Source organism: Carettochelys insculpta, chromosome 1, assembly GCF_033958435.1.
Source record: "Carettochelys insculpta isolate YL-2023 chromosome 1, ASM3395843v1, whole genome shotgun sequence".
Taxonomy (NCBI): Eukaryota; Metazoa; Chordata; order Testudines; family Carettochelyidae; genus Carettochelys; species Carettochelys insculpta.
The window spans coordinates 110,810,715-110,836,821 of record NC_134137.1 but is presented as its reverse complement, the minus strand read 5'-3'; the positions used below and the strand labels follow the sequence as shown (position 1 = coordinate 110,836,821).

Below are 26,107 nucleotides of genomic sequence, written 5' to 3'. Positions count from 1 at the left end.
AAAAATTTTGAAACACTGATAATCATATGTAGACCCCAACACAACTGTGAGAGTCTAGGGGGGGACAAGACCCACAGTCCCAATACCCACATTTTACAGAAGTTATTATTATGCCTGTTTGATGTGTGGTAGCACCTACACATTCAGAAGAAACACTCAACTCCCTGAATCTGAATTGATGGAATATTTAGAGTGATGTACAAGATGAAGACCGTATTTATGTGAAAAAAATAGGTGGTTAATGTATAGAATGATATTCTATATGAAAAACTAGGCACTCATCCTGGAAAACGATTTTGGTAGAGAGTTGGAACTGGGTTGGGGAGAGAGAAAAGCTGTCCATTCCCCATCATATTGCCTATAGTTTCCTTACCTCTCACTCTGACCTCATATCTCTGCCTCATTCGCTGTCTGCCACCCTTACTCATTCTCTGTATCACATTTCCTCTAGTCTTTGACTCTCTCCATGTAGTCTGGCAGCAAAGGTGAGAAGCTGGAACATCAACTTCCAGTAACCAAGTCAGCAGCAGTGCCAGAGTCTCAGATCTCATATAGACCTCACTCTGTGCATTGCCAGGGAAGGGCTCACTTGACGGTGACGGACACAACAGCTCCCGAGAAGCCAGTTGCAACATTACTGTTCACAGACCTGGGGGTGACACGACTAATATATGTGTTCACCCAGACCTCTGTTAGTTTCGGTCACCAGTTTACTGCTGTTATGGAGTTATATTTCTTTGTAGCACTGAGGTGCTGTATAAACACACAAGGACTGCAGCCCCGACCACAACAGGTTACAGTCTGTGGGGGTTTACAAAATACGTGACATAAAATACACAGACTGTACAAACAGAGCCCATCCTGGTTTTTCAGGAGCACAGAGTTGCCCTGTTTGTTACCAACAATATTTGAACATGGTGTCGGAGCCTGGTGGACAAAAGTCAGGGTTGATGGGGGCATGTTGGCTCGGTAAGTTAAGTTGGGGAGACCAGTGAGTAATTTTGAGGAAGGCGTAGGGTAAGGAGTGTATGTGACAAAACTGTTACAGGCCTGGCAAAAAGAAATGTGCAACTGAGCCTGAACAAGAGACGGTGTCTGTGAAGTGTCTCCCTTTCCCTGAGGTGAGCTCCTGGACAGAGGTTCTTCCTCTGCCACCCCCTTAAGTGACAAGGATCTACAGACAGGAACCTGCCTCCCTCCACTTAGAAGGGATGCTAGTTCTTTTCCTCCCTGGCTGAGGGATGGGTTTCGCTTCACCCCAGGTGTAAAAGTGTCAGAGTGTGACCATTATTTTAAGCTGCAGCAAGGGGGAGGAAGCCTAGACAGACTGTGGAGGGGGCGGGGGAGGTGGGCAGGCAGAGACTGCAGTGACACTGCCTTCCCTGAGCTGGCTGAAGCATCTCACTGGTGACAGGCCTGGAAGCACGTGGCTACGTCATAGAAAGCCAGTCTTTCAATGCAAATTTCAACTCCTCCTACTCTATCTAATGCCTGTAACTCACATCCAAGGCTCAGGAGCGAAATCCAGGGGGGATCTTTTCCAAATGCACACCAGTGTACGAAGCAGGGAGAGTGAGAGGAAGGAAGGAGATCTGTCTTTCTCACCACATACTGTGATCTTGCTAAGGGCTAGATTTGCATCTGTTCTGCAGGGTGCTCGAGACCTGCAGGTGCAATAAGATTACACAGACCACTGGGATTTGATGGCAAAATCAACACTCTAAGAAGGGAGTATATATCTTCATCCATCAGACTTGATCTGGGTCCTACTGGTCGTGCGTTTTTCTTTCCTAGGGGCAGCACAATGGCAGTCTTTCACTAGGATGAATCCTGTCTTGGCTTTTGTTCTGCAGATCCACCCAGCCTCCTAGCAATCAAGTAACAGGCTATGGTTTTCTCTTTGGGGATCTTTTGTCTCTGCTTCATTCTTGGCCTCCGCTGGGATTTCTTTACCTTACTTTTCGTTTGGCTTCATGCAGATAAAGGATTTCTTTTGTACGCTTTTGGTCACAATCCAGTGTTGATATAGGGGGATAACCTGGCTGCAAAACGCATCGATTGAGAAGTCTCAAAGAAATAACCCACGTGAGGAAAAAAACTGGGGAAAGATCGGAATATAATTTTTTCTATGGTAAAACTGGTACCCCTCTTCAGGAGAACTGATCCCAGATTATTATTATGCAACCGCAAGGATCTCTTCTTTCTCAGGGTGTATAAGCTGCTGGATTGCTTTTCGCCCAAATCAATGTGGTTTCTTTGGAACATTTTCAGCAAAGGATCGCATATGCTGCAGTGTCTTTGTGGCAAGAGTCTTAAGAAAAACAAGAACTCCACTGGTAAGCAATACATTGCATCACATTGTTTTCCTTTGATGCTACCCTCTCTGTTGCTGGTTGAGGTAGCTCTGCAATCCTGCGGAGGGGAGATAGGGAAATGTAAGTAAGGAGGCCAGTACGGACATGCATGCGAATATGTGTTGGACTAAGCCAGGAGCAGTTTCAGATGAGCTTCGGCGGCGATGCAAACCCGGTCTCCTTCTGTCGGGTCCTGTGGGGGGTTTTGTCCAGAGAGGGGAAAGTTTCCTATGTTTGTCCATTTTCCCGAAAAGCAAATATCGCTACCTTCCACCCCCTCCCCTGCGGGGGCTGGGGGGCTCGGGTGGCAGCCTCTGCCCACGATTAGGTCCTGCGCAGGGGCTCTGCCACTCGGGTCCTGCTCGAGACTTTCTGATTAGCTTGCAAATATCCCCACACAGGAGCCCCCTTTGGAGTGCAATGCAAAGCCGAGGCGCACCATTCTGCCCTAGCACCCCCGCCCCCCTTTCGCGGCACAAACCGGGGATGGGGGCGGGGGAGGGGGAAGCTGTCTGGGGCCTCCAGAGAAACTAAGCCAAAGTGGAGCTGCCGGCCAGCAGCGGCTCTGGCGCCGAGGTGTACGGCTTTGCTCCCCCCCTCCCCCCCCGCGCTCCGTTCAAACAGGCTCCAGCGGGGAAACTTGCAGTACATTACATAAGGCAGACACATGCGGGTGCTTTGGGCAGCCCGAGCTCATCCTAAGCGGGCACCCCCGCCCCCCGGGAGGCAGCGGCGGGAGGCGAGGAGCTGCCGCTCTCCGGGAGCAGCGACGGCCGCCTCGCAGCAGGGCTCGCTGGGCCGCGGGAAGAGCGCGGCAGCCCGGGGGTTGCACGCTGGCTTTCCCGGGGCGGCGGGCGGCGGCCGCAATCCCTGGAGAGCGCGCGGCGCTGAGCCCGGCCGGGCGGGCTGGGTGGGTGTGTTGGGGGGGGCGGTGCCGCCGCCGCCGCCGCCGCCCGCCCTGCAGTGGCGGCTCCCGACGCTGGCACTGCAGTGTAGTAGATCATAGGCTCCCGCCGCCTCCCTGACACCCCAACCGGCGGCCGCGGCAGCCAGCGCCGCTCCCTCCCCCGCGCCCCGGCCTAGCGGAGCGGCGCCCCGGGGAAAGCGCGCCAGCCGCTAGGCGCGCACCGCAGTGCGCGAGCCTCCCCCTGCCGGGCAGCGGCCCCGGCCTCTCCCGGGCATGAGCCGCCGGCTCGCGCTCCCCACCCCGCCGCCTGGCGGCGTCCCACGGCCCCGACAATCGATCCCCGCCTTCCCGCCCCCCCGCATCAGTGTCGGCGATACTGTGGGCCGGGTGGGCGGCCCGAGCAGGTTAGCCCCGCAGCCAGTCCCAGACAGCGGGCGCTTGGGCTGCGCTCGGGCGGGTCGCTTCGCATAGGGCTCTAACCCCCTCCCCCCCGGGCGTGGCGAGCGCTGCCTCAGTTCCACCCCCCTCCCCACCCCGGGGCCAAGGCTTGCGGAGAAGCGGGGCGACTAGTCAGTCCCGGCTGGGAGCTTCGTGAGTGCAGGAGCGCCCGTGTGTAGCGCACTGTCAGGAGTGGTTTCTTTTCCTGGGCCCCTCTTTCCCTCGGGGGGCGGCCGCAGCAGTGGCTTTGGGCGCGCTTGAGGAAAGCCTCTCACCGCACCCCCTCAGGGAGCGGCTTGGGAGCGCTGCAGCCCTGGGCAGGGAGGTGGAAAAAGGCAAAGTGAGACCAAGGCCAACATCAACAGGTGTCAGGTGCTTGAACCTTGCGGTGTTAATGACACAATCCAAAGCAGGGGCTTCAAACACTGGTGATGTGTGCTTTTCTGGAGTTTGCTTGCCAAACCCTCTGACCTTTCCTCCTAGTTGTTCCAATCTTTTTTCTTGCAAAGCCCTAGTAAGTTGTACTTCTTTTCATGCTCCAGCTAACGTCTTTGAAATGTGTTCCAAATCGGTGATGTGGAAGTTCATGGTTCCTCAGAAATTAATCAATCCATTAAAATGTTGCCACATTCCCCTCCCCCGCTAATTGCAATAAGCCAAAGAGAAAAAGATTGATCATTCATCACTGTTTGTTATGACTCAGGGGACGTAAATAGGTTATGATTCTAACAGAGCTACTCGGCAGTTTGCAGCCAGTGGTATTACTACAGTGAATTTCTTTGTGAGTGTCTCATGAACCACGGCAGTTCAGATCACTTCTTGTCCCATGCTCTAAAGTTTTGCTGTCATTTTCAATGGGCTACTAGTCTTTAGCTGAGTTTGCAACCTCTAAGAAAGTTAGGTGCTGTAGGTGTACTTATTAAGCTCTAGAGGCTAATATCAGAAATTTACAAAGCATTTTACTATATTCTAGGTGCTATTTGTGCTGTGATTACAGATATCAAGCATCAAATTGAGCACCAAAATATGTGTTTATTCATTCTGTTGTGTTTTGTGATGTTGTAGTCTCTGACTCCAATTATTGATCCAACAACCTCTAAGTGCTTTTCATTTTTTTTATGATATAAATACAGTAACAGAGACTTAAAAGTAGAACCAATGCATATGCCTCCATTCTAAAATCCCTCTTCAGAGTAAAATTAAACAATCATTGTCTGTTTGGAGAGACTGATAACACTAATATCCTAGGTTAGATTAGTTGCTACTTTGGTTAATAATGCTGCTTACTGAAAATGGATTGTGGCTATTGTTTTGGCATCAGCTGTTTCTTCCCCTCTGTTTTTGCAACAGACCAGCTGTCCCACATTTTTTCCCTTGCTCTTCTTTCTTTGCCTGTACTCCAGTTTCCCTATAAGGTGCACCCACCACTCTCTTCTCTCACAAATATTAAGGCAGCCCAAGTCACTTGATATACTCATTCTGAGTCCATCCTTATTGGAACATTGTATAGGACAGCTGAGGTTGGCTTAAAATGAGAATCCACCAAATTGAAAAGCATGGACTTACCTGTTGACCTATTGACTCAGGTACAAACTTTTAATAAGTGGTTGGGTTCAAAGGGTGAATGATAAAATTTCTGTGTGGAGTGCTTAGTGCTGAATAAAATGCACTGGTGGGTGTTTGAGCAATTAAGCTCCACTCATTGTTATGAAGCAATTTGTCACTCTTTAGATGATTTATCTCTAAGAAAAGCTCAGTTTCCAGAAATGCAACTGGGACTGTGCATTTTCAAATACTCCCCCCGCCCCCAATCTAACTGTAATTTTCCCCCTCGTGAAATTTATGTCCCAGCTTACTCCTGGATCTAGGATTCCCATGCTAGGTCCCTGCTTCTGTTATTTCCTAGTGAGTTCTGAAGTCAGCTCTTCCATGGTTATTGACACGAGTCATTACTTTCAGAGAAAGGTGGTATTAATAAATCAAGGGACTGTGGACTAGATAGAGCCACACAAATCATGTCAATACCACATTGGGAAGTTTTAGCTTATCTGTAAGAAGACATGGAAGGCTAAAGAATATTTGTGTTTCAAATTATGGATTTGCGGAAGAGTAACTGTCTTTGTTTCCTAAAATTTCACGACTGTTATCTGTATCAGATTTCTTGTAATGAGAGAAAATTGTAGAACTTATTTGACTTGTTTTTAATTACAATTACAACAAATTTTCTTTTTCACTGTTTGAAACTTTGTAATAAAAATTAACTGAAATTTCGGTGCTCTGTCAGTAATATAAACATTACAATCTTTTTAGATTCATGAGGCCTCATTCTACTCTGCAGCTTGTGTAGTTGGTTCCCCATAGGCAAACTGAATGTAAAATCAACAAGAAGATCTGTCACACCTTATAGACTAAGAGGTATATTGGAGCATAAGCTTTCGTGGGCAAAGACACACTTTATCAGATGGCATCTTATGTTTATGCTCTAATATATCTGTTAGTCTGTATGGTGCCACAGGATTTCTTGTTGTTTTTGCAGATACAGACTAACATGGTTACCCCTCTGATACTCGTCACCGTGGATGTAAAATGCTACTGTTCTAACATGGTGAAAATTACTACACAGTCTGTGGAGAATCATTGTCTTCTAGGAGAACGTTTATATTGAGCGAGGCTGTAAATGCCTGATCCAAATCCTACTGAAGTCAATGGAAAGATTGGACCCTAATTGTGCGTATGTTTGGTTAGGGAATGTGTTGATTATGGAGTTACTTTATGGCTTGAAGGATTGGTAATGGGATGCTTTTCTAACCTCCAAACTTTTGGTTCAAATTGAATTCAAACTGTCAGTGACTCATATTTGTACCATATGGTAGCTGTGCATGGTTGTCTGTGGGAGATGAGTATGTTGTTTCAGTTCATTTCCCAATGGGCAGGGGCCTCCATCATAGAACTCAGAATTGGGTTTGTCACCCTTCTTGTCCGTCTCAGCAGAGAGAGAGTGTACTAAATGTTCTTCTCTGTCCTTCCTTTGAAGAGGCTTCCCTCCACGTTGATTTGAAGGGATACTGGCATGGATATTTATTGGCATTTATCGAGGGATATTTATTGGAGCTCGCATTACTGTTACACAGAATGTAAATATTTTACGGATACAGAAATTGGGTTTCCACTGGTTTCAATGCAGGATCAGGCTGAAGCCAATATCCACTCAAAAGTTATAAAATGCCAAATCTGGAATGTGTCCCAATATTGTAAAAATGGGCTCTACAGATAATCCCTTTATAACCTATTTCTTCAGTTCATCCCAAAAGAAATGGACTTTTTTATTATTACATATTTTTCTAAACTTTATAATCATAACTATGAAAATATAGAACTGTTTAAAACATAAACTTAGGCTTCACAATTTACAGGCTTATTGTGTGTCATTGTTTGAGTTATATCTGAGGGAAAATGCTTCAGACCTTACTCATAGACAACAAATCTCCCACACGAAACCAAAGGATATTTTGCCTGCAAAGGACTGCAGGATTCGGCCGATGGCGGTTCTTCCACAGAACACTGAAAAACAGAGTTGACTGTAAATACTATAGAATACATATTCCATATCAATATTGGGTACACAGTATGTTTTTCTCCAAGAGCACTCAAATGTAAAATGGCCTGTTTACATGTCTCCCAACCACTGAAGCATTTGACCTTCACAGAATAGGTTTTCTGAGTTTATATGACTTTAATTTTTCTCTGATCAAAGTAAATTGCATATTGCACATGTTAAAGGGTGAAATATATTCCTGCTCATGTATCTTCTTACATGATGCATATGCTTACACTTGTCAGTTAAGGATATACCATTTATAAAAGAATTAATGTCTAAAAGGATCGTTTTGACTTAGGGAAAATATGCAAAACATATGTACAGACATTGGGTTTAATTTTGTAATTATGGAGGTTTCATTTGATGATAATATTTAATCTACTTATCTATAAGCATGGTATTTTCTTCAGCTTGGGGGCCAAACTTCTAAGGTATGAGTAAGAAATTCAGGATCTGGCCCTTGAGAAACATATAATATCCAATAAATGTCTGTAAACTTACAACCTGGATAGAAAGAGAAGTTATTGAAGTAGAGAGATTTTTCAGAAAGACTGCAGTTAACCTTTTAAAAAAGTAATAACATTCCTCCCCCCACCTGTATGTTCTATAGTTTTTGTGTGCTCACTCAACACAGAAAATAAAGCGTGGCGGAAGGCCGAATAGTCAGGTCAAATAGTGTGGCTGGATTAAAGGGATAACTGTGCTGAAACAGACTGTTGGATCTCTAGAACCATTAGCAAATTCAGTTTTTGAGAGTGAAACCTACTAGAAGAGGGTTACCATCTTGTCATCTAGGAAACTGGAGACCTAGTTCCATATTTGATTCTGGCAGTGACTTCCACGGTGATTTTGGACACATCACTTAATTTCCCCATGCCTCAATTTGCCCCTCTTTAAAGATACAAAGCAGCAGCTGAACATAGCACAATTCTGTTTTCAGAGCTTCTTCCAAATTATTAGGTCTATAGAAGCAAATTACAAGACTTTATGAACCAAGAATCTATGTTAACTTTAATATTTTGTCTCCGTCCCCCCCCATTATGTTTATAGGTTTGAATCCCTATAACACATTGAGTGTAGTGCTTATAACAAGTTGCAATACAACTGGCCTCAAACAGTCTAGCAGTATGCTTGCAAATAAGGTTTGTAGGATTGGGCCCACTAGATTTAGTTCAGAGAGCATCTGCTCTTCATGAGCAGTGTGATGTGAGTGTTAGAACAAATGAAGGAGTGAGAAATGACAAAATGAGTGGGTGGCCAATATTTTTATCTCAGATCATGTGCTGAGGTGTTGGATTTTAAAAACCAAGTTATTGTGCTGTAGAGCTGGATTCAGCCCAATACTGAGCCACACTTGGAGGTGCTGAGCATGCTTAGTCCAATGGGAGTTGAGGGTGCTGGACATCTTGTAGACTTGCATCCATAGTGAACAAAAGGTAAGCATATAGCCTATGCTGCACCAAAGAGAAATACATTATTCACAGTATATACAGCTAGTGCCATTATCCCCCACAGAAACACCTTTCTCAAAAGGGAGCCTTCACTTGTGGAATGAAATGGGGGGGTGGGGAGAGAGAGAGTATTGGTTTTAGCATATCGTATTAAAAGTATTGATTGTCTAGATAGCTGGTGTTGAACGTAAGCAGTTGAAGATGCAAAAAGAGTCTTGAAGTCAGAATAAAAAATTTACTGTAATGAAATTCAGTAGACTTGTGTAGGCAAACATTGAGATGAACATACATCACAATTTTAATTAACAGAGTCTTGAGATAGTGCTGTGGAATAACAGTAAATGATAGACAACTGGCATTGGCAACTGATGGCATGATTTTAAAAGCCATACGCTGTTATTTTCATACTTTTCCCACCAATTATTTTAATTTTAATTGGAAAATCTATGAGGAATTTTATTGGGCTATTTTAATATTTGCATATGAAAAGTAATCTCTGGGAAATTATTTGGCTTAATCAATTTGTGGTGTTAAAATTAAATAGGTCCCACTTGACATTAAAGTAGTTCCAAGGTTAAACATCTTAACCTTGTTGGAACTGTTTTTGGTTTTGCTGTGAGATAATGATACAGGTCAGAAAACAGATCCTGTCAGAAAACTGTTCTAAGGAGAGTTAAGGAAATCTTATATTTATGTGAGTCTGTACAATGCCATCCTTTGCTGCTTTCTGAAAAGTCACAATGAAATCAAATGTCAACTTTTGCCTTTGTGCAGTTTTTCAGTATGAAAGAATATCCATCTTGTAAAATGCTGTGTGGTACAAAGGGCTGCACAGATAAGGTGCACACGCCAGAGAGCCCCTTCTGGGACAGGTAGTTGCATGCATGCACAGAGGCGAAGGATGCTTTCTCCAGGGAATCTTTTACATCCCTGGACTGCCATGGATACTGAGGGGCCAAGAGACTTCAGGTTCTGTAAACTACAAACTCCACTGTCTTTGACGTCATGTGGAGGAGTTGGGACTTCTCAGGGTTTGGACGACAGGGCTGAACCAATACCAGATCTCCAACCAGGGTATTATACATATGGGGTGAAATTCTACACCCACTGAAATCAGTTGGAAAACCTCCAGTGGGTGCTGCATTTTGCCACACTTCGGAGTAAATACTGCCTGAAGCTGTATGATTAACTCACCTACGGTCTGATGAGGTTAATCCGTGGGAACCCAGTCTGCAACAGGATGGTTGCTACTGCAGCTGTGGGGATATGAGGAAGGGACCCAACCATCCATGTGTGAAGACTATTCCTTCTTCCACAGAGCTAGAGGATCCTCAAGGTCCATATGGTTAGGAGACATCTTCTCCTGCAAACTGTTCCTTCAGGCCCTTAGTACCGTCCCCTTTAGGGCATGCTGGGCAGGGGGATGGAAAGGCTATTTGTGCTTGCAAATATTTGCATAATTGAACCCCAGAGTCACACAAAACAAACATTTGGATTATGAATGAATTAAGCAAAAGGAAGAGGGTGCTTATAAGGGCAAAGGCTTCTGTTTACATATAGATTTCTTTTACAAGTCAGGTTGGAAAAGGAAATACGGAAGAATTCCATTGTACTTCAGTGAGGTTTTGAATTGAAAATGTTAATTTTTAAGCTTGCCAGCACGTGGGCTGTGCTTTTGAGAAAATGGATTTTCTTAAGCATGTCCCATTTATGCCCACTGCATTTCAATGTTTTATGACTGAATGCGCAAATGAATGTTTCAACTTCTGTTTGGCATTAGGGAAATAGATCACACAATACAGTAAAATTCCTTTAATCCGTCACGCTCGGGACCTGACAAGTGCCAGATTACCAAATTTTCCAGACTATTGGATGTCACCACTCCTGCACTCCTGCAGCTCACCCCCACGTCTCCCCTGGATCCCCAGGTTCTTCACCACTCCTGCTCTCATCCCACTTCGTAAAGTGACCAACCATCCCATATTGGGCAGGATGGTCCTGTACTTGGGATTCCAAAGAGGCATCCCTACTTATTTTAGAAAAAGGACTCATTGTCTCATATATAGGCCCTCGGGGGTTCAAGGTAGGGTGGGAGAGCCTACTGCCACTGCTTCCCCAGGGCTCTGGGAAGGGATTGCCCATGGCTGCCTCCTCCACAGGGCTCCGGGGCTGGGAACGCCTGCAGCTGCTGCTTCCCTGGGGCTACCCCCAGGTCCCCCTGCAGCCCTAACCCACCCCAGACTTAACTTCCCTGCCCCTCTTCCAGGACCCCAACCCACCACCCAGGTCCCCAATTTACGTGAGTTTCCAGGCACATGTATCTCGGGGGGCTTTTGTATGCTGACCATCAAATATTGCTGGATTATCTCCATAAATGGGACTATTCTGCAAGATGCTGGACCATCAGGATTTCCAGACCATAAGAGGCTGGATTAAAGGAATTTTACTGTTGGTTGGTGGTAGCTTTGTTCCTTTTTTTTTTTTTTTTCTGGAATTATTAAGCTCATTGATCTTAACCAAAGCAAATGGTAACTAACACTAGAAAATTTAGTAAATTACAGAAGAAGACTTGAGGAAAAATTGGAGTATAGGGTTTATTTAAGGAAGTGGGAAATTCCTACGAATTCAGTCCAGTATTAAAGAAAGTAGAGACCTACCAAAGATGATCTTAATAAGGGTTAAATTAACAATTCTGTTATAATTAATTTATGCTCCTTTGACAATCTGGGACTAGTCTGACCCAAAACCTGTGATCCTAGTAGCGCTGAGTATTGGTGTGTCAGAAATCTGAACTTGGCAGATTTGCTCTGCTTTTATAAGTGGTCAAACCCATCTCCCATCTGAACGCCCCTGAACTTTACGATTTTTAGAATCAGGATCTGGATTTTATGGTTTGAATCCCTATTACTTACTGTATGTTTGTAGTAGCTTTTTAAAATGTTTATATGCTAAACTCTTAAGAAGGACTTCTTGATTAGGTTATGATCTATCTTTCAATTTCTGCTGAAATCCATTCTGGGCAGGGGTAGGTTGTAAGTTACTGCTGCTCAGATCTGTTGAATCTGGTGGGGAGGGAGACTCCCCCAAAGCTTCATCCTCCTTCAGCACTTTCTTCTGAGCTAGTCTCAAGACAGGATCTTTTCCCCACCCACACTGTGCAACCTTCTTCCTTCAATCTAACTGCAAATGCACGGTTGCACAAGTCTGCGGTGCCAAAGTTTGCTGATGTCTTGGTTTCCTCTCAGTTCTGTCCCTGATATGGATCTGGCCTTAGTGCATCCCAAGTTTAACTGAAGGGTTTCCCCAGATTTAGTTCTTCTATGGGTGCTGTTAGACAATTCACAGTCCTGTGTTTTGTTTTTAAAAATGTGGAAAAATAGCCATTGCACCTAATTTCTTATAGGGTTTTTCATTGTTTTTAAGGTCATTCACTACTGTTTAATGTCCAGGCAATAGCAGTGAGCACACACAATAGTAATTGCTGATGACTCAATTATTGATAAATGGTGGATTTTTGGAGGATTTGGGCATGAACTATCTAAATGGTAAATTTTCTTCTTTCTGCGAAGTGCTGTAGATTAGTAAATGTGAATGTGCTAAAGCAACTGGCACTGACTCCAGAAAAGAAAATCGTATTTTTAGGAGATTTCAAGATATGAAAGGGCAAATTCTGGCTCTTCCATAGATATGTGGAAAGGCTTAAGTGCAAGAAAATTGATGGGCAACTCTAGTGCTCTAGTGCTCTAGGATGAGACTTCTGAGAGTCTTGTATAGCAGGACCCTGCACCACCAGTAGCCTGTGGAACAGGCCTCTGCAGCCCTTCCCTCTGCTCTAACACAATGTGCCATGATTGACTGACTCTGGAGTATTTCCAGTGAGTCTAATTCAGGGTTTCCCAACCTATGGGTCAGGACCCAAACATGGGTGCCAATTACGTTTCAAAAGGGTCACCAGCTGGGCTGGGTGGCTCAACAGGTGGCTATTAAGAAGCCATTCACACTCCTGAAGTGGTTCTCAACTTCTTAATTGGATTATCAGATGTCAGGCAGTGAAGCCAATAAATGACATTGAGAATCATTTTAGCTGCAGGGCAGAGAATTGCATACCTGAGGAGCAGCACCCAGCTCAGGTAAGGTGGGGGCCTGAGAGTGAGGTTGGGAGGAAGGGCAGAGCTTATCAGTTCCCTGGCTTCCAGCCTCTGCAGGAGGTAGGGTCCCCCCAGATGTTGCTGCTGGCCAGGGCTCTGCCCCAGCTAGCTTCCAGCTACAGGGATTGGGGGCTGTCCCCCAACCGGCTTCCAGCCGTGGGGAGGTCTGGATCTCCCTCCTCTGGCCCCAGATGGGGCTCCTGCTGTTGGTTCTGCTGGCCAGGGCTCTGCCACAGCTGGCTTCCAGCTGTAGGAATGGTGGTTCTCCCCTGTACTGGCCGGGGTTCCTGTGGCTGGGGCTGCCGGCTGGGGCTGCGCACCCCTGCTGGCTTCCAGCCATGAGGGTCCCTGTGCATTCCCTAGCTCCCTCCAGCCTGAGGGTGACTTCCCTAGTCCCTCAGTGTGGGGTTTAAGCCAGGGGAACAGGTTGGGGAAGTGTCTTTCCACCACCACAACTCTGATTAACTATAGTAAATGTAGTGTTATTATTTTATTAATATTTCCCCTCTTCTATGAAATAACTGTTATGAATATATAAATATAAGGGGGCTCAATTTTATATTCTTGCCTCAGGCACAAAATTAGCTATTTAAGGCCCTTCCCCCCCCCCCCCCCCCCCCCCCCGGTGTTTTGAACTGCCTTGGGTCACCAAGTCTTCCTGAATTGTCAAAATGGGTCCCCATCTGGGGAAGGTTGGTAACCTCTGGTCTAAGTGTTTGGAAAACAGCTGACTGAATCCAGTTCTCCTTTCTGTTCACTGTAGTACTGAGCGCTGCCTGAAAAGTTGGAAACCTGTTGTGGCTGAGGATTTTTTCTGTCTCATATTATTTATGTAAGCTCTCCTCCATGCCCTCCACAAAGAAATGCCTGCAAGAAGAGCTTTACAAATTAAACAGGTCTTCTGGTTCTTCTTTTGAACCCATACCAATTTAGATTTTTCTTTGTAGTTTGGACAGGATTGCTAGGAAGTGAGAGAGAACTGTTTGTGTGATTAGTATATGAGGGAAAAGAACAGAGTTCCTTGAAGAAGTATGCTTTATGTGTTAAAGTCCCATATTTAATGAGGGCCTAATTGTGGATATTCAATCTCAGTGACATCTGTGGACAAATGTAACAGACTAGAATTTGGGCCACTGCCTGGGTAAAACTAAAATTCTGCGCTACATCCATCTGAGTTTAACTGGGTGAGAAGTCAGGGATGTGTGTGATAGAGAAAGGAGACTGACAGGGAGGGATAGCTCAGTGGTTTAGTATTGGCCTGTTAAACTCAGGGTTGTAATATCAGATATGGTATTTATGTTCCCTGTTGTTTTCCATTTTGGCTCTTTTCTTTATATGGAACAGCATATTTGGAGGGTTATTGGCCTGACATGGGTGTGTGTGATTGGGGGCAATAGGGAGTGTGGTGTTTTCTGAATGAAGACATAGTTAGTGCGAACATATTTTTTTAAAATATTGGCTCACTTGAAGATTTACCTAGCATTGCTGAGGTCCTTAGCTCAAGTAAGTTTTTTGTTTTTCTTTGTTTCATAGAATCATAGGGCTGGAAGAGACCTCAGGAGGTCATCTAGTTCAGCCCGCAGCTTCAAGCAGGATCAACCCCCACTAAGTCATCCCAGTCAGGACCTTGTCAAGCTTAAAAAAACCTCAAGGGATAGAGAATCCACCACCTCTCTAGGCAACGCATTCCAATGCTTCACCACCCTCCTGGTGAAGTAGCTTTTCCTAATATTTAACCTACACCTCTCCCTCTTCAACTTCAGACCATTACTCCTTGTTCTGCCATCTGACAACACTAAGAACGGTTTCTCACCCATCTCTTTAGAGCTCCCCTTCAGGAAGTTGAAGGCTGCTATTAAATCACCCCAAGTCTTCTCTTCTGTAAACTAAATAAGCCCAAATCCCTCAGCCTGTCCTCATAGGTCTTGCGCTCCAGCCCCTTAATCATTTTTGTTGGCCTCCACTGAATCTGCTCCTGCAAATCCACACCTTTTGCCCCTGGGGGGCCCAAAACTGAACACAATATTCCAGATGTGGCCCCACCGGTGCTGAGTAGAGGGGAATAACTACTTCTCTTGATCTGCTCAAAATGCTCCTCCAAATGCACCTGTTTGTGTCATTGTTCTCAGGGTGTGACTAGAGTTGAGGGATTCAGTGTGCAGGCTGCCCTCGGAAGAGAGGACACCCCAGTCCTCACTCAATGCAGCAGCTAGGGGCCAGGTGAGAATTGGCTCTCCATGGCTACTGTAGCTACAGCAGGAACATCTAGGGGATGGATGCATGTACCCCGGCTGGGGAGGGGTGGTGGCAGACACATATACAGATGAGAGACAAACAGACAAAGCGCAAGATGAATAAATATGCTGAGAAAAGGTGCACTGCCTGCAGTAAGTGGAGGTTTTGCGATTCATTTTAGTGGCTAGTTTAGCGGATGGAGAACTGGCTTGGTTGCTGAACATGATACTGTAGCTGTAGGTGGAAGCAATTTGGGTTAGGAGATGGTGATAGAAGAAGGTTGGGATAGGAAACTGGTTAACAAAAAGAGAGCATAGTAGTCACATGATGTAGGATGACTACTGTGCTCTCACCCTGCAGGGTTTTGTCCAGGCCACATGGGCCAGTCAGCTAGTTGAGCAGCTAATTACGGTAGCTCAGCTAGGCAGGAATAGGTGGCTAAGGCAGACACTCCTAGGAGACAGGGAGAGGTGAGTGGAGACTTCAGACTGCAGTCACTCTTTGGGAATAGGGCAGAAGCTTTGGGGAACTGGTATGCCTAGAGAGAAAAGGAGGACCAGCAGCAAGAAGCTGCCCAGTGATACAGCAGTGAAGTGAGAGAGAGAGAGAGAGAGAGAAGGCTTAGATTTCTGTGATGAAGGTCCCCAGGCTGGAACCTGGAGAAGAACGTGGGCCGTGGTTCCCTTATCAGCCCCTGGGAGAGTGGCACTGAGGCAGTGCATGGGAAGAGAGTCTAGGACTGTTAGAGAGAGAAACTTCCCCCCCCCAAATGGGGGGAAACATGGAATGCTTTGGTTCCTGTGGCTGTGAGATATGTTGCAGGTGGGCAATAGAGAAAGTGTGGTGGTGTGCAAACTGAAATGGAGGGTGGAGAGCTGAGGGTGTCAGAGTACCAGGAGGAGGTGCCACTCATATGTGGGAGAATAATTTTGAAGTTGAAATGGCAACACAGATTTTTTTTTTTAATTGTGGAAAAAAGCTGCAAAGTGCTGTGCTAAAACAGTAGAGGGATTTTCCCAATTCCTGTATGGCATAAACTGGAACACTGTGAAATGTTCTCTGTCTCTCTCATTCTCAGAGCAAAATGAAAGTGAGGAGACAAAAGAAATGGTAAACTAAACAGTAAAGGGATCCAAAGGGTACACATAGCTTAGGAAGGTTAGAGAAGGTTTGAGAGGAACAGACTGTTATGAAGAGAGCAGAGTTTAGAATCTCTTTAAGCTGTCCTCCAACAGAAGAGCAAATAGGTGTAAACTTTAAGGAACACATCTATGGTAAATACATATCATTAGAGCTAAATAGTAACAGTGGTAGCTGCGTTAGTCTGTATTCTAACAAAACAGCAGAAATGTAGCACTTTAAAGACTAACAATTATTTATTTGGTGATGAGCTTTTGTGGCAGAGACCCACTTCATGAGAGCAATTAGCGCTGGTTACCTTATCAGTGCTACTGTCAAGAACAAAAACAATTAAATGCAAAGGATGTTTTTAAAACTATTTTTGTGGTGTTTACTGAGCACATGCTGTCGCACTGTCTGGAGTGGCTCATAATTGTGAGTAAATGCCTCAGGGCAAATTGTCAAAACAGGGCAGACTGAAAACTGGTGGTGTGTTCTGTAATTAGATTTCACCAAATGAGTAATGAATGTGAGCTCCTGGTTCACTAGCAGTTTCACCATGGAGTCACAGGTAATCTCCTTAGCCTATTTAGGCTATCTTGCTACCCAGGTGAGCTGGACCTAATGATAAACGGTCACGTGCACCAAAATCAGAAATATTCAGGTTGCTTTCGGTCACAGGATACACCCCCAGATCAAGTGGTGCCCTAAATCAGAAACAAATGTCAACATCAGAAACAATGTCAAACAGTAGTCAATCCTGTAATAAATCATCTAAAGGCTTATTAACTAGGAAAAACAAAGTTATTTACATGTTATATCAAACAACAGTTGCAAGATAAATCCTAAAAGCAATAGAGTTCTGGTGGTGGTCAGTCAGTTCAAAGTGTCTTTCAGTGCATACTCATGAGTTAATCCCTGGGGATTTCTGACTTCAGTTTGGTATTTCTAGCCCTGGAAGAATTCAGAGAGCAAATTTTCTGCCTCTTCGTTTTATTTCCTTTATTCAGCCTCCAGTCCCCCTGGAGAACTTCTTTGTACTTAGCATTTGTAAGATGGGATAGTTCCATTAATGATCTTTTGATTATGTTCCTTCATGCCACGTATAATTTTGAGAGTTCTTCTGGGCAGGTGTGAGGAAACACTTTTCCCATCTTTGTTCACAAGTTTAGAGCAAACATTTTCAAAGTTATAAATCAAAATTTGCTTTCCTTGTAGCATGGGATACAGTTGTCATAAATAAGATTAACGGATGTAGCAAGTTACAGCTATTCTATAGTGTCTCAACAGTAAATACAACACTATAACATGTAACAGCACGAACAGGACTAACAGGTAAGGAACCAGACTGGTCTCCCAGCTATGAGTTTGTCAGTTCTTAGCTCATGCCTGCAGCCTTGGCAAGAGCTAGCACTTGGCCCACCAGCATAACACATGCATTACTCCCCTTCTGGAGAATGAAAATACACTAGTATGTTCACTTTTTTTTTTTTTTTTTTAAAGAAATTGAAGTACTCCTACATTAGGGCAGGGGTCAGCAATCCCTGGCATGGGTGCAAGAGAGACTCATGAGCTTTTTTTCATCAGCACAGGAGGTGGGAACTCAGGCCCGCCCCTCCTCCCCCATGTAGCTGGGAGTTTGCTCAAAGCCATGCAGCCAGTGGATTAACAAAAGACCAACTAATGCTATCAACCACCACCTAAACAGTAAAGCTCTGCATCTTTATTTATTTATTAATGAAGCTGTTGTAAGTAGGATAGTTAGTGACTTTAAAAAGTGTAATTGGCACTCGGACCATACATAGAGGTCAAAAGGTCAAATTTCAGCACTCTGCCTTGGAAAGGTTGCTGACCCCTGCTATAGGGTTTGGGTTGCAAATGCTGCAGAAAATCTTTTCTTTGAAAATATAGTGTACATTGGAACTTTTGAATCTACTGACAATGCATATTTCTGTTGATCTTAGGCTTTCTGTACTTTAGTTTTACAAAACAAAATGTCAGGTGAGAGTTGACCTGAGGGGGTAAGACCTTTAAAAGACCTAAAAAGGTCTGATACTACAGGAACTTGGGAAAAGTTTTAGTTTACATGGGATAAATTTCCTATACAGTTGCATATGCACATTTTAAAACACCAAGTGGTTTGGAAAGACTCATTCTTCTTACTATTTGCCATTTATATTAGGATAGTATCTAAAGGCTACAACCAAGTTGGTCTGCACTGTGGTAGGTGCTGTGCAAACATAATAAATTATTGTGCTTGCATTAGAGAGCTTGCATAGAGCGGCCTGCTATACAAAAATTCACCCATTTGTAATGAAAATCACAAATAACAAAGTAGTTCTGACTTATTTTAGTTTTGGAAAAATTTAGCATGTAGTATTTGGTGGAAACCTTTATTTTTCTCCTGGGATGGAGAGTCTGCTTTTATCAGTGACTTCAATTCTAAATGATCTGAATAGTTGAATTTAAACATTATTTGTGCATTTTGTCCTTTCACAAAATCTTGGACAAACTCTCAGCACAATCACTGATTTGCAAATTACACATTTGAAGGAACAAAGTATTTATTTAATTTGGGGCAAAGAAGGAGGCTGCAATTAACCAGAAAATATGTTACCTATTTGTATCTTTAAATAATTGCAGTAAGAGGAATTGTGGTAAGCTGTGGTCATGGCATATAGATTTGTGCTATCTTAAAATAGAGTACAGTAGGGGTATTGTATTTGCATGTGAGTGTATTACGCATGTGTAAGGTTGATAAAATCACTGATCACATGACCAGTCACTCTGTGGGTTTAAAAACAAATCAAACCATTTATTCCAGTAAACTACTTTTAGTACTATACACATTTTTATTTACTGGATCACTTGGCAGCTGTTCCTCAAGTCACATAATGACCCTAGTAACTCCCCCAAAGTGTGAACTCAAATGCATGTCACTAATTCCTAAGGGGTCTGGACAGACTACTCTGGTGTGCTTCCAGAGATCTCAGAAATCTTGACCATTTTTCTCCTTTGCTGGCAACCCCTCTCCGAACTGGCTATCACTTGTCATGGCTGCCTTTCTGGCTTGCACTCCAAGAAGACCTTTCCAAAAGATGAATTAAAGATGGTTCTCGCTAATATACATTGGAAGGCCTCAGTGTTAGACTGAGGAAGCAAAAGCATTGGAGAAAGGAGAGAGAAAAAAGTACCTCTCAAGGTGATCCGGGATCATGCGGATTTTACCTACCATTTCTGGAACCTCGGTCTTGTCCCTTCAGAGAAGTGGATTAGAGAGGCGTAAATGTTGTTCTGGGTTTATCTTCTTCTAGTTGGTCTAGCTATTTCAGAGTTAGCCTGTAGTACTCTGCCATCCTGTATATTTACTGCCTTTTAGATCTGAATTTATCACAAGGTTATGATCATGCCCTATGAGACAAAACACTGTAGTGTGCAAAATGAAAAATAAGAGACAAAGACTCAGGCCGTACTCGTTAAATTTTAATCACACAGAGGCGTATGCCGATGTGCACCACCAGTGGAAACACATGCTGTTGATCAGCTGGGTGGCACTTGAATCTCTCTGGAGGGTCTGCCCAAGCACACAGCTTACAGGGATCACTTTTGTAACCCAAATCCCCTACTCCTGTGCCTGCTGGCTCCACTACTCTCCAGCAGAGGGTCCCCATATGGCTCAGAGGGCCTTGATACCATTGAAGTATAGGGATCTATATATTGATTGCATCTGTCCTAATCTAGAACCTCTTGGACAGGTCTTGGGACAATTAGAGCCAACTCCATTCTCTTACTGATCTTTCAGCTATAGTGACTTGTTTATAAAACAAACATTTCTCCCCACATTCTTACACCAGGGCATCAGTGTGTAATGCACTAATATAAAACTGCAGAAATACTGGAACAATATAAAACACGTAGTGCATGAGCTATAGAACAAAATGGAATTTCTCCATGGGGCACAACTGTGATTCCCTTGGGTTTCTCTCTCAAAGACAAGAAATGTCTGCACATTAATTTTCTTGTATGATAACACAATATAGCAAATCAATAAAAATCCATAAACATCTGGATGGTACATTAATAGCTTTCAGAAGTCTCAGTGCCACTGATGAGGAACTGGGAAAGCACAGAAAGACTTTTCAAAATGGTTACAACCCTTAGCTGGATAGAATGGGATAAGATAAACTCTCCCTTTCGGTGTACTGTCAGTGGCCCTGATCCTGAATTGGTATTCAGGCATCAGTGGCACTCCATGTGAGCTCAGGATATGTGCTAGTGGACCCCAGGGCAGGATTAAGGTACATATTTTTAAAATCAAAATCTTGCCAGCTATAGCAGAAATCTCCAGTCTAGGACACTCCTGCTATCATCAGTCATGTAGAAAAGTATAAAGAAAAAAAGTTACAACTATTTCAGTGCCTTGCTTGTGCTAATTGAATAAGCAATCCATCCAGTCCTTTCTTTTCCCATGTCAATGGCATCAACAATTTCTTGCTTACGAGGGTCTGCAGTAATGCTGTCCTAAATCTTTTACAAGTGTCCTGCAACAATTATTTTTCTCTTCTAGCACAGAAAGATCTGACTTCTGTTGTAATAATCTGTGGCATGCTCCCGTTAGAAGTATGGTTCCCCAAAGCAGCCACCAGAATATTTTAATTAAATTTTTTTTAGTTATGTGAGTTTAGAACTTTAATTCTTTTGAAAGGCCGCAGAAGCTAGTGAATTCTCTGTTTCTGTGTGTGCTGCCTGTATATCATACTTAGACCAACGGACTTCAGAATACATTTTTGAATTAACTATGAAGTGGAAGACTGTGGGAACAGAACAAAAAAATTTGGCTTTGAATTCTCTGCCTTTGAGTTAAAGGAGCAGTTAGAAACAGGGGCTCTGTTGTGTGTAACAGACAATTCTTTCTGTTCTCTTTCAAGAAGCCAGAGTGTTTCTGAAAGCTCTCCTACAGCTCGTTGAGATATAGTGGGTCAGGTGCCAATACAGTGTTTTTAGAATAGCTTGTGGAAGCCTATTATAGATAGTCTATTTAGACTAGTGGTGAACCATACACTAACAATTGCATCAGGGCTAGAAATCAGCTGTGACTAAAACCTGACATTTGCCCTGGTGGCACTTGAGCACATCCATACATCAAGAGGAAATTCTTTTCCAGTGAAAGGATGTAGTGAAAGTTTTTTTTAACTCAGCTACTTTTACAAGTTCATTTTGTATCAGTATTTGGCTTCTATTCTTTGACAGAAAAAAGACAATATAGTTTTAGCATTGGAGAAGCTGTTATTGGACTATTTCTAAGAAATAAGCTGTAGTTTCTCTATTTTTCTGCCAGAGTTGTGTAAAAGGAGACTGTTCTATTCATAAGTTTTATATGGGTAACTAGTGGGATTTTTTGCTACCCCTTGGTACATAGCTCTCTAGTTAGAGAAGATTCATTGCCTAACTAAGAAATATCTCTCCACCTTTGCTGTGAAATTGAATGTAATCTGTATACATCCCTGCGTTACCACCTGAACCCAAAGAACAGCACTCTTCCAAGCCCCCCAAAAAAATTCACTAAAAGCAGAGTTTCACTATGACTGGAGGTGGCCTACATACCAAAATATTCCCTCCTCTCCAACCTGGGGCTTAGAGTTTGGCTGTCTCATCACTTCTTGCAGTTGTGTGTACCGCACAAGACTGCAGGAAGCCCAGATCTGCTTTCAAGTACCTCTCCTTCACGATAGCCTTAGGGAGGCTGGGAGCTAGGACATAGAACCCACACCCAAGTAGGGCAGTCTTTCTGCTTCCCATCTCAACCACAACAGAAGAAAGGGTTGAGGGACAGAGGAAGTGCCATGCATATCTATGATGCTATATATTCATCATAACTTATATAGAATAAGACAGTTGACTCCCTTCTGACCCAAGCTTAAGCATGGTGACATTATTTTTATAATGCAACTCAGGTTGGAAGCAGGTGAAGCAGACTGGAATTGTCACTTGAGTTTACTTCCATCATCATAATCCTCGACAACCATTGGCTCAGAGCCCATTGGTATCCAATGCCTCCCTCACTATTTCCTTCCATCTTCCCTGTCCAGTGCGGAGTGGCTTAGTTTCTGTAGACTAGCTCCGCACCTATCTACTATATCATCTATCCAGTCTCTGTGGGGCCTGCCTCTCCTATTCGAACCGTCCATCATGTCCTATACCAGAGTCTTGATTTCTTTTTTCCATTTGTTGTTCATTCTGCGGATATGCTCGAATAGCTGTTGTATAACTTTCTGCAGTAGGTTCTCTTTTGGCTTTATCTTCCTATATAATTCCATGTTACTCACCTTCTGCATCCATCCTATTCTCAGGACCTTTCTATAACAACCCCTCTCGATTGCCAATATCCTTCTCTTTGAATCTTCCATTGTCATCCATGTCTCACATCCTTACAACATGCGGCTGAATACGCACATCTTCAAGGTGCTCAGATTCATTCCTAAGCTAATCACTTTGCTTTTCCAGATCTTATCCATCACCTTCAAACTTGCTCTTGCTTTCACTATTTCTGTCTTACAATCTAGCTCAGCCTTTCCCAAATTTTTCCAGACGGGGACCCCTTTTGTGAATTCTGGAAGACTTGGTGACCCAAGGCAATTCAAATATGGATGGGAGAGAGTGGGGACAGCAGAGCTGTAACAAGCTAATTTTGCGCCTGAGGCAAGAATATAAAACTGTGCTCTCATGTTTATATATTCATAAGTTATTTCATAGAAAAGGGGAAATATATTAATAAAATAATAACACTACATTTACTATAGTTAGAGTTGTGGTGGTGGAAAGACACTCATCCCCAAACTGCTCCCCCCCAGTTTAAACCCCATATCAAGGGCTTGGGGAGTCACACTCGGGCTAGAGGGGGCAAGGAGAATCACACTGAGGGGCTGGAGAGGGCTAGGGGAGTCACACTCAGGGACTGGAGGCATCTAGAGGGAGCTAGGGGAGTCATACTCAGGGGCTAGGAGTCGCTCGGGCTGCAGTGGGCTAGGGGAGTCGCACTCGGGGGCTGAAGGGGGCTAAGGGTGTCTCACTCAGGGGCTAGAGGGATCTAGAGGGGGTTGGGGAGTGACACTTGGGCTAGGAGTCACTCGGGGGCAGAGGGGGCTACAGGAGACACACTCGGGCTAGGAGAGTCACACTCAGGCTGAAGGGGGCTAGGAGAGTCACACTCCGAGGGTGCAGGGAGCTAGGGGAGTCACTTGGCTGGAGGGGGCGAGGGGAGTTACACTCAGGGGGCTGGGAGTCACTCAGGATCTGCAGGGGCCTAAGGGACTCACTCAGGCTGGAGAGGTTTAGAGGGGGCTAGGGGAGTCACACTCAGAGGCTAGGAGCCACTCACAGGCTGGAGGGAGCTAGGAGAGGTACAGGGACGCCCATGGCTGGAAGCCAGCTGGAGCACAGAGCCCTGGCTTGCAGTGCCAGCTGCAGGAACCCTCTTGGGGTCTGCCGGGATCCCATCTCCTGCAGAGGCTGGAAGTCAGGGAGCTGATCAGCTCTGCCCTCCCTCCCAACCTTGGACTCAGGCCCCCACCTTACCTGAGCTGGGCACTGCTCCTCAGGTGTGCTGTTCTCTGCCTGGCAGCTGAAATGGTTCTCAATGTAATTGATTGGCTTAGCTGCCTGACACCTGCTAATCCAATTAAGAAGTTCAGAACCACTTCAGGAGTGTGAATGGCTTCTTAATAGCCACCCCTGGAGCTGCCCAGCACAGTCGGTGACCCTTCTGAAATGTAATAATGACCCATGTTTGGGTCTGACCCATAGTTTGGGAAACCCTGGTCTAGATCATATGTTATATTGCTCCCCAGATACATGAATTTCTCTAGTTCAATCCCACTTACACTGATCTTGCTTCCTTCAAATACCATTGTTTTTGTTTTGTTGATGTTTGTAATCAGTCTGTACCACTTCCCTTCCTCGTTTAGCACCTGCACCATTCTCACTAGTTTCTCTTCATCTTCTTCAATGATAACTATCCCATCTGCAAACCTCAAGTTGTTGATTCTCATCCCATGCACAGGTATCTCTTCTACCTCTTCCTTGATCTTGTCCATTGTTCTCTCTAGGTGCATGATGACATACTCAGTGATTATCGGATCTCCTTGTCTCCTACCTCTACTCATTCTAAATCAATTTCCCATCTCTTCACGTGTTCTCACTGCTGCCTTCGTGTTGTCGTTAATATCCTTCAGCAACTGTATCAGTCTATCTACTCCATACCACACTGCCCAAGTCACTTTGGGCTTGTCTACACTACCACCTTCCTTCGAAGGAAGGATGGTAATTAGGGTGTTGGGAGTTTACTAATGAAGTGCTGCCGTGCATAGGCAGCACATCATTAAGCAAATTCCTCCCCCACCCCAACGGCAACTTCAAAGTTTTAAACTTCAAAGTACTGGCACGCATCTAGCCGCAGCTCACCCACTGACTCTGAACATTTTGAGGAGAAAGGGCACTTCGAAGTACTGGCGGGTGAGTTGCGGCTAGACGTGTGCCGGTACTTTGAAGTTGCCAGGGGTGGGGTGGGGAATTTGCTTAATGAAGTGCTGCCTATACCCGGCAGCACTTGATTAGTAAACTCCCAACACCCTAATTACCATCCTTCCTTCAAAGGAAGGTGGTAGTGTAGACAAGGCTTTTCTGATTTATACTGTCAAATGCCTTCTAAAAATTGACAAAGCAGTTGTAGATGTTCTTGTTTTTTTGTTGTGGTTTCTCTGGCATCAATCTTAGTGCCAATATCTGCTGTATAGTACTTCTGTCATTCCTGAATCCCGCTTGCTCGTCCACTAGATATTCTTCTATCTGTGATCTCAGTCTCTCTGTCAGTATCATCATCAGTACCTTGCCTACATGACTTGTTAGGGCAATCATTCTGTAGTTTTTGCACTCCAATGCACTTCCTTTCTTGTGTATTGTCAGTACCACAGATCTTGTCCATTTCGAAGGAGCCTTCCCTTCTTTCTGTGCTATATTACATAGTTGGTGTATTTCCTGAATCATGCTTTCTCAGCAGTATTTGATCACCTCTCCCATGAGCTTATCATTTCCAGGGCTTTTGTTGTTTTTTCACTGCTCTTTCTACTTCCTCCTTTGAAATATCGGTGTTGCTCTTCATGGTCAGTGGAGATGTCTCTTTCAGTTCTTCTATCAGTCCCTCTGAGACACTTGAATCCAACTGTGCTTTGTAGAGATTGATGCAGTCTTGTCCATTGATGCACAACCTTTTTCCTTGTTCATGAGCATCTCATCTTTCTCATCTTTGATCACATCTGCTTTGTGTGCTGCTTCGTATTAATATTCCTGATCATATACACCTCCCTAGTCGTACACTCACCGTATTACCTCTCTATCTTCACCATGCTCCTCTAACCATTTCACCTTATCTTGTCTGGCTGCTTTCCTTACCTCATTGCATTTCACTCTCTGTTGCTATTCTGCCCTCTTGTAAACATCCCTTCTGATCTTCAAAGCTCTCTTCTCTTGGATCAACTTCAGTATCTCCTGCGTAATCCACTTATTGATCTCTTCTTTCAGAACAGTTTACTGAATTGTCTCTTCTATCACTGTGACTATCTTACTCTCTTATCTAGGTCTTTCTCTGTGTCTGCATTCCTAATGCTTTCTTCAAATGCTGCTCTGCATGCATTCCCTATTTCTTTCTCTCCCATCTTTGCCATGTCTCTTTTCTTAAACTGTCTGAGTTTTATCATGATGTTTATGATCGCTAGACTGGGGGCAGAGTCTATATCTGCTCCTTGGAAAGTTCGGTACTGATGTTACCCATCATCTTCTTCTTATCAAGATCATATTTATCA

General features: G+C 44.3%; 1 protein-coding gene across 2 annotated transcripts in view; it reads left to right on the top strand.

The window, feature by feature from the left end:
• The first annotated feature begins 2,128 nt into the window (after positions 1-2,128).
• The window catches only part of FGF14 (fibroblast growth factor 14), a 659,990-nt gene continuing 636,011 nt past the window's right edge, over positions 2,129-26,107 (top strand). For both annotated transcript variants that reach the window (XM_074983168.1, XM_074983157.1), the window contains exon 1: positions 2,129-2,336. In XM_074983168.1, coding sequence (XP_074839269.1) covers positions 2,129-2,336 — 208 coding nt within the window. The remainder of the gene's footprint in view (positions 2,337-26,107) is intronic.